This window comes from Sceloporus occidentalis, unplaced genomic scaffold (genome assembly GCF_023333645.1).
Source record: "Sceloporus occidentalis isolate IW3139 unplaced genomic scaffold, rSceOcc1.0.p SCAF_1, whole genome shotgun sequence".
NCBI lineage: Eukaryota > Metazoa > Chordata > Lepidosauria > Squamata > Phrynosomatidae > Sceloporus > Sceloporus occidentalis.
In genome coordinates, this window is record NW_028316981.1 from 288,792,477 (window position 1) to 288,805,858 (window position 13,382).

Here is a 13,382-nt window from a genome sequence, read left to right on the forward strand (position 1 = left end):
GCCTGTCTGTATAGGGCCTATATTTCAGAGGAAATGGCAAAACTATATCTGAGTATTCCTTGCCAAAGAAAATCCTGTAAAATTTCTGGGGTCGCCATAAGCAACAGACAACTTGAATTTGCACATGTGTGCGCATATGCACAGAGGTATCCTGAGAGAGGGATTCTCTAACAATCCACATTACAATTGCTTCTTGAGAAGTTTCAGAACAATTCTAGAAAATGCAATGCCACCCCAACTCTTAGTTCCTATCCAGTGGACAGAAAGGAAGCAGTATTAACTGGCAAAGAATACGCTTGCCTGACAGCAGACTGAGACATTTTTTTGTAAAACAAAGAAGTGTAAAAGTAGTATATCTCCAGGTTTAATTCAAAATATATCCTGCACTTCAGGAAACACATAATTAAAGTGAGCATATGTTTTTAAACAAAGTCTTTAGCATCTGTCAAAATATAGAAAGTGATAAAACAAATAAGTCTCCACCATAAGATAGCTCCATAAATATTGTCCCTCCACCCAAATCCTCCATATCTTATACCCATCCGCCATGTTTGTTCATATTTGAAACAGGGCCACTAGGACCTATTTCAAAGGTTGGACAGGTTTATACAGCAGCAGACAGTTTCAGTGCTAACCAAGCCCTAAGCTGATTAGTGCTTTGAAGGCCAGAGCCAGCACTCTAAATCAAGCCTGGAAACAAAATGCTATCAGTTCTTTAGTGTAAAAAACATTTTGCGCTCATTGAAGTGACAGCACTGTTTATATAAGAACACAGAAAACACTGTAGTAGACTAATCTGGCAGTAATGTAAGGCAATGGTTCACAAGTTTGGGTCCTCCAGATGTTGCCAAACTGTAGCTCTCCGAATTCTTGACCACTGTTGGCTTTCTGGGTTACTACAGGAAAAAACACTTAGTAACATTGATGCAGCCTGCCTATATATCTAAAGGAAGTAACAAGATTAGGAGCATCTCCCTCTGAAAATCCTTTTCTCCCCATAGAAATGTCTACTCATTTTAGACCAAACATTCCCCCAAAACAAACAAACAAACAAACAAACAAAAACAAGAGCAATAAGCCACTGCCAATGGCTGATACAGCTGTGAAGTTTTATTCTATCACTACTTTGTAATGTTGCTTATTTTGCAGTGTGACATCATTAGAAATACTGGCACGGGACAGACCGTCCAAAAAGGACGGTCTCCTGGCGCCTAGTTTGGGTCTGTGGGGAAGCCGCAGCCTCCAGACCACGGGACTTCCCCACGAACCAAAAAGAACGTGCAAAAAGCGGGTTCTTCTTGCGGCGCCATTATGCCGCCACGTCTGGCATGTAACAATGGTGGCACCCATCTGTACAGGGTGCCGCCATTTTGACGCCCTCATCACGTGCGAGGGGTGAGGGGCGTCTAGAAGCGCCGCCCTTGCACATGACGAGGGCGTCCTATCCTGTCCGTCTGGACCAGGCCACTATTAATTCAATTAAAGAAAAACAATTTCCATTTCAAACAAGTGCTTGTAAACTAAAATTAATGGAGTAATAGACAAGAGTATAAATTCAGACAAGATGGAAATGACAACTCTTGGTTATCCATAGTGGTGAATGTTTCATATTAAATTTATGGCATTCACCCACCTGAATAGGAGCAGAGCTTGATAGAATGAGGCCAAATTCCAGGAAATTATCAGTCCTCTCTTGTGTGGTTTTTCATAAATAAATACATACACCCTCTCTTAAACATCCTAACCTGCTAATAATACCTCTCAATTCCAGTGGGGATTTATATCCAAGCAAACTATGTCACATTGGTATTCTGTCTCCTAGATAAATGTACACAACAAATTTCAGTTACAGAAGTGGAGTGGAGTCTCCCTCCTTGGAGATTTTTAAGCAGAGGCTGGATGGCCATCTGTCGGGGATGCTTCGACTAAGTGTTCCTGCATGGCAGGGGGTTGGACTGGATGGCCCTTGCGGTCTCTTCCAATTCTATGATTCTATGATTCAGAATAGAAACATGACATGCACACACACACATTTATTGCTTATTGATAGTTTTAAATAATCCTTCTAAAGTTACAATTTATAGCTAGAAATCACATGCCTTAGTTCTGCATAATTAAATATTCGTAAGGCTAGAAGAAAACACATTGACAAACTACTGAATACCTAGCATATGCTATGGAGGTATTTGTGGGAAATGGAACCTCCATTTTTAATTATGTGTTCAGATGCTGGTGTCATATTGCTAATGACAATTAATTACATCACACCATAGATATAACGTGTGTGTGTATGTTCACATGTATGTGCATGCACACACACATAGAGGAACACACATCTGCATAACTAGTTGAGGAGATAGCTATAAAGTTCTGTCTTTTTCACTTTACATAAATTCCCTGTCTAGAGGCAATTTTTAGTTACCAGAGGCAACCAGATAAATGGCCTGTATGATCTTACATTTGGAAATGCATAACAATACTGTTTTAAGAATTAACAGGAATGAAAACATGAACTGAAATGGATGTTCAAAATGATAGGAACACTCAAACTGGGGGAAACAGGCCCCCAACATTTACTTCTTCAAACAGCATGGACAGGTGAATTCACTATATTTATCTTCCAAGACAACACTGGCCTAGAAACACACAGATGCTGCTCATCTGGTGCCTAAATAAATACCAAAATAAAACTAATTTTAACATTACTATCCAAAGGTCAGATGCTACTAGGTATCATATATCAAAGCTAATTACTATAGAAAGTTCACCTGTTTTTAGAAATTGAACTCATGACCCTACAGGTATTAAGTATTACAAAAACACACAACTACCAAGCATTTCTGCTGAGCATTACCAATAAACAAATAAACCTAATCTCTTCAAACTTGATCACGAGGAATGGTACAGATGCTGTCAAAGTGACTTTATGTTTTCCTCGATCCAGTGTTGTTCAACATCTTTACAAATAGGAAGGAATAGAGGGTATGTTTATCTAATCTGCAGATGATACCCAACTGAAGGGTAGCTAATAACTAAAATTATAAAGCAGAATAAAAGAATATTAACAGATTGAAGAACTGAGTTATAACCAACAAAAGGAATTTTGATGGGAATACGTAAGGTACTACCTTTAGACAGGAAAATGAAATGCACAAATTTAAGATAAGTGACATTTGGATCTAAGGGTTGTGTCAGAGCACAAGCTGAACATAAATATGACAGAGAAGGGGGGAAAGTTGATGGAGCTAATATCTGAAGGACTTTAACGTGGAAGTTGAAATGAGCCTGTTTTTGTTGCTTCAGAGGACAGAATCCAAACTTCAAATTACAAGAAAGGAGATTTGAATTAAATTTTAGCAAGAACTTCTTAATGGCAAGAGCTGTTCAACAATGGAATAAATTACCTCAGAGATGATGGACTTGCCTGCATTAGAGGTATTCAAACAGAAGTTATATGGCAATCTTTCAATAATACTTTAGCTGTGGATTCCTGCACTGGTGAAGGATTGGAGTAGATGGTCCTTGGTATCCTTTACAGTTCATTTCTGTAATTATTACTACTGTAGTTACAAAAGGAGTAATACACTAATTACAGAAGAAAAAAAACCCAAAAGCTACCTAAACCAGACAACATTGGTAATGACATTTATTCTGACTGTTGCTGTATCTACAGAACATTTCACTTTAGAAGGCAAACAAATCTAACAAAACAATGATTATGCCCATGCAGCATCTTCTTAACTCTTGAGAAGTGCTGGAATTCTGTGTCTGTGGGCTGACTGGTGGGAACATGGAGAAGACTGAGGGTGGAAGGATTACAAATCTGCAAAACACCACAGGTGACCTAAGTTTTGCCCTGCCTGTGTTTTCTGAAATGCCAACTATCCCCCTACACAAATATATTCAGATCATACCAAGAGCCACAGTAACCAACAAGTATGCTTTTATTATCACACAGTAGTACAAAAGTGAAAGGGTTTAATTCCAGAACTGAAAGAATGAAAAATGTTCCACAACCCACCTCTGTATTTGGAAAAGTCTATGCTCTTTTATTATTTCAAAATGCTTCTGAATCCTGTAAATTTTTATTATAAGTTTTAGAAAGACTAACCTCCAAACTGCCAGCCAAGTGCATCTTAAAATATGAATGCCAATATAGTTGGCGCTCTGTATCCATGGATTTTTTTATCCACGGATTCAACCATCTGCAGCTTGAAAATATTCAAAAATATATAAATTCTAAAAAAAAAAAAAAAACCAACCCTTGATTTTGCCATTTATAGAAGGAACACCATTTTACTTCACCATCATATATAATAGAACTTGGGTATCCATGGATTTTGGTAACCGCTGGACAGGTGATGGTGATCTTGGAACCAAACAACAGTGGATACCAAGGCCCCACTGTATTTGTTGTGTGTCTTCAAGTTATTTCTGACATATGCTGACCCTAAGGTGAACCTGTCATGGGGTGTTCTTGGCAAGATTTATTCAGAGGTGGGTTGCTTCTGCCTTTCTCTGAGGCTGAGAGAGTGTAACTTGACCAATAGGTTTCCATGGCTGAGTGGGGATTTCAACCCTGGTCTCCCGGAGTCATATTCCAACACTCACACCACTAAACCATGCTGATTTTCAACAGCAATAATATTGTGCATTACCAGGAATTTTCTTTAGAGCTGTAGGGTATATGCCTGTTTCATAACTGAATGAAAATAAAGAAGAGTTGCTGATCACAAAATTCTTGAGGAAAGGTACTGAATTTAATAACATGGACAACTATATCATAGGACAACAGGCGGTTGTCTTACACTGAGTCAGATCTTTGGTTATTGAGGCCAATATTGTCTACATTGAGCATGATGTGGTTTCAGACAGATTTTCCTAATCTTACCTTGAAATGTGAAAGTTTGGGCCTGAATATTTTTTATGCAAAGCCTGTCATGTACTAGTTTCCAAAACTCCCTTAAGAGCAAAGTATCCAAATGAGTTAGTCATCGATCAACTAACTCTCCAGACCAGTTCATTCCTGCTTTAAAAACAGACAGAAATTGTCCTGGTTAACCTATGCTGAGAGAAACATAGGAAGAGCTCTTCTGGACCTCTCAGTGGTTTCTGACACCATCATAGACCCTTGCATCTTGCTGGATAGGGTATGTGAGCTAGGATGTGGGGGCAATATATTGGAGAAGCTTCTCTCCTACTTATATAGCTGATTCCAGTAGGTTGTGCCAGCAGATTACTAGTCTGCCCCATGTTGATTTTACTGTAATCATCAGTTTCATTATGGCAGCCTTTTATAAGATGTTTTGGATAAGTCCCACAGACCCCGCTAACACAGCTAGCATGAAACAATCAGATTACAGCGTCTAACAATGTGAATGACACCATTCTAATTCTCTTTTTCATCTATTACAGACAAGATAATAGGTGTTCTGAACCAGTTCTTGGGCACAATAATGTACTGAGGAAGGGTTCATAAAATAAAACACAATCTAGGTAAGACTGAGGGTTGCTGATCTGCCTGCTTAAGTTGTGTTTATTTTGTTTCATCTATCCCCAAAGGATCAAGTTTGTATTTTAGGGATGCTCTTGTATTAATTGTTACTGGAGGCACAGTTTGCCCCAGTGAACTAGGGTACCCCTTATCAGTTTAGGGCCAGGCTAATATACCAATTATGACTTTATTTGGATAAAGGTAGTCTTGTCAGTTAGCCATTCTCTGGTAACTTCATGTTTTGTATTATTGCAATAAATTATATGCATGTGCCTGATTGTCTTTAAAAATGATCCAGAAACTTCAGAATAATCTTCGTTCCAGAAAGTACATTAAAATACTTCCAAATAGTACTTCAAAACAGGGCAGCTAGACAATACTATATTATGCTACAATGTCTCACCTGCAGTTTAACATCTAGTTTAGTTTACCTTGTACAGATGTAAAGTTGCTACTTTCCATCATTTGTGCATTTTAAACCACTGCACTTTGAACAATCTTACAGTACAATCTTAATCTTAGAGTTAAGCATCATCAAGTGTAAAGGTACTTAATCCAGATTATATGTGCATTGGACTGCATGTAGTTAAAATCTACATACGTACAATAGCTATAAACTAGTTAAAGCCAAATTTGAAGTCGAAGCCCATAAAGATGCAATCTAATATATGCCAGCCGAACAAAATATATACTTTCTGGACAGATGACCATTGTCTCTAAAGCAGAAAAGTTCATTCAGGTTATTCTACAACATCTTGCAAAAATGGCAATGATATACAGCAGTATTAACAAAAGAACACAATGAGTTTTTAACAGAAATACGAGTTAAACTGCTATACCTGTAAATTTTCCCTGATGAAGTAAGTAGCACATTTAAAGACAATTTAAATCAGTGTGTCAGTATCAATAATCTAATACCAAATTTCTCTTTTGTGCATGGTTCCACTGTTGGAGGGTCACAACTAAACATTCTTAGGTTATAGCTTATTTGTAAATGAGAAACACGCTGGCAAAAAATTTAAGAACAATTTGCATTAAAAATAAGATGCACTGTTTAACTCTTTTAAACTACTAAAAATGCACTACATCACAGAACATGATAAACTGATTTCCATAAGAAACTGGCATTTATTTTCTGCTTTAACTAAAATTAAAGAAATAGCAATTTCAGCCTAGAAATTACCTGTTAATTTGTGAAAAAACTGCATTGCTACCAATTAGATTGACTAAAGAACTGAGTTCACATACTGCTTGAGATGCCCAGTTCTCTTTGGAGACAGAGAATGACCTTACCAATAGAACTGAGGTTTCTCACACTGACAATCAAATATGTGCTTTGTAATGAATAACATTCTTGAGATTCCTACAAAAACATAATGGCTAGTTAAGTAATAGATCTTTCAAAGAGAATTGTTATATTGCTGGAGAATACACAGTTGTCAGAAGCAAAGGAACAGAATAGCGAATCATGACTTTGTGGAATTTAGGATACAAGCTGATTATATCATGAAATTAATCTTAAAATAATAAAAACAATCCTTGCATTCTGATTTGATGCATACCAGGCAGAAATAGAACTGCACTATAATCTTAGCTCTAGAAACTTGCATTGCTCTTACTATTATATTATAAAATCCAGAACTAGCACCTTATTAAGGTGCTTAAGGTACTGCTAACCTGTGTCTTACAATTGGGAAGTGGGTTCATTCTTTAGCACGGAACCTACAGGAATCTGTGAACCTCTAAATGTTGGTTATAACCCAGTCAGAAAAACAAGGGGCTGTACATACAGTCCCAATGGGACGCCGGCCCTTTCCTAGCTGGATTGGGGCCGCGGCAACCTCACGCCACAGCCCCGATCCGGCCTTTGGCAGGCGCAAAATGGAGTGTCAAAAAGCGCAGAGAAAAAACAAAAACAAACAAGATTCATTTATATACCGCTTCATACTGCCTAAGCAGTGTCTAAGTGGTTTACAACTGTAAGCTAGCTTGCCCCCAACAATCTGGGTACTCATTTTAGCGACCTCAGAAGGATGCAAGCCTGAGTCAAGCTTGAGCCCTTTTGCTGGTCTTGAACTCACAACCTTGTGGTTTTGAGTGAGTGGCTGCAGTACAGGCTTTTAACCACTGTGCCACCAGGGCTCCTATGTAATAGGAGATATGTAATACAAAGGTTTATGCTACACACCCTTACATTCTACCCTTGACATATTCATGCGTCATATCAAAATCCATAATTTTGGCCCCAAAACCTGCCTTCAACTTATACATGAGGTCGATTTATAGTCGAGTATATACAGTAGGCTACAGCCCCTTGTATTCATTGGTAATCTTCCATCAAAGTACTAACCAGGGCTGATCCTGTTTAGTTTCTAGGATGTGAAAGGTTCTGCTGCCTTTAAAATATTTAGGCCCAGCTACAGAAATTACTATAAAGGTTGAGTTTCCCGTACTCAAAATTCCAAAATATTAAAAAAAACACTTTTTTTCATGAGTGGTTGAGACAGTAACACTTTTGCTTTCTGAAGGTTCAATGTACACAAACTTTGTTTCATGCGCAAACTAATTAAAAAATACTGTATAAAATTACCTTCAGGCTGTGTATGAAAAAAAATGTGTTTATATTTGGTTACCATTTCCAAGATAGCTCATTATGTATGCATATACCAATACAAGTAATCCAAAATCAATCAATAAATAAGCAAATCTGAAATCCTAAACACCTCTGGTTCCATGCACCTTGGGTAAGGGAGACTAAATCTGTACAAGATTTCACATTCAGTAGTGGGAAGAACAAGAGTATCTTTATGAAGTTACAATTTACAAAACTTTTCAAATTTCATATACTAACAAAAATGGGGAAAGGTAATTTTCACATGTGGAAAGTTTGGAGTAACTAGCACATAAATAATATTAATGATGACTTAATATGACACAAATATTAAATAGACTCACAGGACTATGGGGGGATACAGACAGGCAGCTCCATGCCACCCATTGTTGCCTCTTGTCGGTGCCGTGCCAGTCGCCCGAAGCACTACCTAAAAAGGAGCCATTGCAGGTGGTTTCTTTTTAGCCGCGTCATTATGGCACCTCTGTGTCATGATGACGCTGTCTCCGACGAGTGCCGTTTGGGCTCAGATGCCCACACATCATCACTGCGCACCCCATGTGGACGAGAGTGTGGCAAGATGGTGCACGGGCACCGAAGGTAGGGCTGGGTGCGTCTGGGTGCTACAGAGCCCTAATTTTGGCCTCAGGCCGGCGCAAAGCGCTAGTCTGTACTGGGCCTATGTCTTTGAATTCTACCACAACATAGTAATTCATTCTTAGGAGGCAAGATGATTATTTGGTCAGCAAGAAAGGCTACTCCCACCCACAAATGCTTATAAGCCAAGGTATAGTAAGAAAATGCAGCCCCTTCCCCGCAAAGGAAGAGAACTTTGGAGATAGAGAGGGATGTCAGGAATGTTCTTTCCTCTACTATAGCCATTTCTACAGTGTGTGTCTGTCTGTCTGTCTGTCTGTCTGTCTGTCTATCTATCTATCTATCTATCTATCTATCTATCTATCCATACCCTAGAGCAGGGGTAGGCAACCTGCGGCCCGCGGGCCGGATGCGGCCCAGCGAGGCCTTGGAACCAGCCCCAGCCCGGTCCTGCCGCCGATTGCCGCCGGGGCCTTTGGGGGGCAATTGTCTATAGAAGCCTCAGAAACATGCATTGATATTAACATTTTTTTAAAAATCAGCAAATTTTTTCGTGTGTCCTCCATTTTTTTTTTAAAAAAAGTGTCTTCCATTTGAAAATTTTGTCCTACATTTGTCCTGGTTTATTTATATATTTAATTTTTTTTAAAAAAATTATTTAATTATTTATTTTTTGGCTTCGGCCCTCCAGATGTCTGAGGGACAGCAACCCGGCCCCCGGCTCAAAAAGATTGCCTACCCCTGCCCTAGAGGGCATATAGGGATGATACCATATTACTAGTAGAAATCATCACAGATGTGGAGCAATTGCTAAGGAAGGACAAGGAAGAAAGTGCAAAGGCAGGCTTGCTGCTGAACATAAAGAAAAAAATCATGACCATAGAGAAAATACATAAATTCAACCTATACAAAAGGGTAATTGAAATAGTTTTAAAATGTATTGTACCTTGGATCAAGCAGTCATCAGGAATGAGATGCAGTAGAGAAATTAGAAGACTAGGAATGGGAAGAGCAAGTATGAAATAAGAAGAAAATATCTTAAAGAGTAAAGATATACAACCAAGCACAAAATTTAGAATCATTTTAGCCACTGTATTCCCCATCATCATGTACAGATGTGAGAGATTGACAGTGAAGAAGGAGGATAAGACAAAAATCAATTCATTTGAGATGTGGTGCTGGAGATGAGTGCTGTGGATGCCATGGACAGCCAAAAAGACAACCAAAGAGATCCTTGAACAGATCGAGCCCAATCTCCTTGGAAGCCAAAATGATGAAATTGAGGCTGTTGTACTTTGGCCACATCATGAGAAGGCATGAATCATTGGAAAAGACAATAATGCTGGGAAAGGTTGAGGGTAGCAGAAAGAGAGGAAGACTGCATGCCAGATGGACAGACACAATTAGGGAGGTCACAGGCGCGAATAAAGACCTAACCAGAGCAATGGAGGATGGGGGTGTCTCATCATCCACAGGGTCATCATGAGCTGAGGTCAACTCATGGCAGTTAACAGCAACAACAGGGAGCATTTATATAGAAAGAGGAAGGACTTCTAGCATAGCTGGGCTGCAGAAGCCCATTATCACTCCCTCCGTGGCATAGTGGTTTGAGCACTGGATTCCCAGCTCAAGCTGTCAAGACGGATCTCTTTCAGCAGGCCTTTCCTGACTAAAAGTGCCTGGCCACAGAATGACTGCCCCCCGCATCATGTATTAGCCCACTGCTCTGTCCTCGCTGTATTTTATTGTGTTTTTAATAGATGTTTTAATTGTAACTTGTTTAATCCTTTTTTAAGGGGGGGAATTTGGGACACAAATTTGTAAACGTGGATTTTAATGTGTTGTAAGCCGCTTTGATTGTCTTATCACAGAAAAGCGGGATATAAATAAAAGTTTTATTATTATTTATTAGCCATGAAACTCACTGAGTGACCCTGAAAAACCACACACTCTAGGCCCTGGAAAACAGGCTCAATGTAAGTCAGAAACAACAATACTTTACCAACAGCCAGTGTGCTGTAATGGTTTAAACATCTTTTTAAAAAGAGGCTGGATGGCCATCTGTCAGGTGTGCTTTCACTGTGAGCCGGGGGTTGGACTGGATGACCCTTGTGGTCTCTTCCAACTATGAGTCTATGGTTTTAGTGTTGGCCCCATGGCTCTGGAGACCAGGGCTCGATTCCCTACTGGGCTGTGAAACCCACTGAGTGACTTGGGCAAGTCACACTCTCTCAGCCCCAGAAAACCCTGTGACGGGTTCACCATGAGTCAGAAACAACAATACTTTACCACCAGCTATTGTGATGTGATGGTTTGAGTGTTGGCCCTATGACTCTGGAGACCAGGATTCAATTCCCGGCTGGGCCATGAAACCCACTAGGTGAGCGTGGGCAAGTCACACTCTCTCAGCCTCAGGGGAAGGCCATGGCAAACCTCCTCTGAACCTACCTTTCCAAGAAACCTACAGGATAGGGTTTCCTTAGGGTTGCCGTAACTCAGAAACCTATATATAGGAAGGTTATATATATAACTTGTGTGTGTGTGTATGTGTGTGTGTATACACATACTTGAGGCCGTCCTGCTGAACCTCCTCTGTGCCGGGAAGGATGTGTGTTGTGTGCCTTCAAGCTTCCCCTTTACATATTGTGTATACACACACATACACACTCACTGTATATATTATGTATATGTGTGTATATATAATACACACACACACACATATTATATATATAATATATAAAATTATATGTAAAGGGGTATCTTGAAGACATATACACACGCTGTGTGTGTGTGTATGTATGTATATATTTATATGTAAAGGGGAACCTTGAAGGCACACAATACACATACATATATACTATATATGTGTGTGTGTATGCGTGTGTGTGTGTTGTACATATATAATATAAAGGCACACAACACACACACACATATACACACACACATACACATACTATATATATGTGTGTGCGCATGTGCGTGCGTGTAATATATATATATATATATGGGACACATGACCCACACACACAGACATATATATATACACACACACACATACACACACACACTATCTATCTATCTATCTATCTATATATACACTCTCTCACACACACTATATATATACTCTATATACTCTCTCTCACACACACACACTATATATATATATATATATACACTCTCTCTCACACACACTATATATATATATACACTCTCTCACACATATACTATATATATACTCACACACACACTCTCACACACACACACACACTATATATATATATATATATACACTCACACACACACTATATATATATACTCTCTCACACACACATACACTATATATATATATATATACATACTCTCTCACACACATACACTATATATGTATATATACTCTCTCACACACACACACTATATATATATTCACACACATACACTATATATATATATATACTCTCTCTCTCACACACACATACACTATATATTTAGACACTCTCTCACATACATACACTATATATATATATATATATATATACTCTCACACACACTATATATATACACTCTCTCACACACAACACACACTATATATATATATACTCTCTCTCTCACACACACTATATATATACACACACACACTATATATATATATATATATATATGTGGGGGAACCTTGAAGGCACCCGGCGCAGAGGAGGCTGAGCAGGAGGAGGGGCTGGAGATCAGCCGCTGCCAACCTGCACCGATGGGCTCTCCTCCTCCTCCTCCTGTCCCTGTCGCCTTCCCTGGGCAGAAGAAGGCTGTTGGGGAGCAGCCGACGGAGGGGCCCCGGCCTCCCGCTCCCCGAAGATACCTGGCCCCGCCGCGGGCGGCAGCTGCTGCTCCCCGGACAAGGTGCCTCGCCGCCCCCGCTGCTGTCATTGAGAACTCCTGCAGCAGCAGCACCGCCGCCATCTTGGCTCCCACAGCTGTTCCCGGGAGGGGGGGAGGAAGGGCGGACGGACGGACGGAGCGCCGGCAGGGACAAAATACCTCCGACCTTCCCGAAAGCGCGAAAGGGAGGAGCCCTCAGGGCGAAACAAACAAGATGGAGGGCTGGAAAGGGGCGCGGGCAGCGGAATATGTCGCCCTCCTCCTCCTCCTCCTCCTCCTCATGTCCTTGTATGCCTTGAGAGGACGCGGCTGGGTGTTTAAAAAATAAATGTCCCATGTTACAGTACAGTGTGTCTGCGTTCTCTCTCAAGCCTATAATGAAACTGAAAGCAGCCCAGAATCTCAACACACACACACACAGTGTATATATGTATGTATATATATATGTGTGTGTATACACACACTTATATACACACGCACATATATATGTATGTGTATATATATATATATGTACATACAAATATATATACATGCATGTATATATATATGTACATATGTCTATAATAGAATGTATATGTACACACAGATCTATATCTACATATACATATGTGTGTGTGTGTATGCACATATACATATGCATGGACACATTACCCCCACCACAGGCGTGCCATGGGTGTGGGTGGGTGCAGTACCCAAACAGAAATATGTACATGTAGGCACACAGCTATATTAGTATATACACATATATACAAATAGATACATGTATGTATGTATATATATATGAAAATATATATGTGTGTGTATGTATGT

At 39.7% G+C, this 13,382-nt stretch overlaps 1 protein-coding gene across 2 annotated transcripts in view; it reads right to left on the minus strand.

Annotated features, from left to right (window-relative positions):
• The window catches only part of NDUFS4 (NADH:ubiquinone oxidoreductase subunit S4), a 70,205-nt gene extending 57,290 nt beyond the window's left edge, over positions 1-12,915 (minus strand). Inside the window, exon 1 of one of the 2 annotated variants that reach the window (XM_089495678.1) lies at positions 12,553-12,915. In XM_089495678.1, coding sequence (XP_089351804.1) covers positions 12,553-12,909 — 357 coding nt within the window. In that variant the 5' untranslated portion in view covers positions 12,910-12,915. The remainder of the gene's footprint in view (positions 1-12,552) is intronic. The other variant, XM_089495687.1, reaches the window with a different exon arrangement.
• Positions 12,916-13,382: the final 467 nt, after the last annotated feature.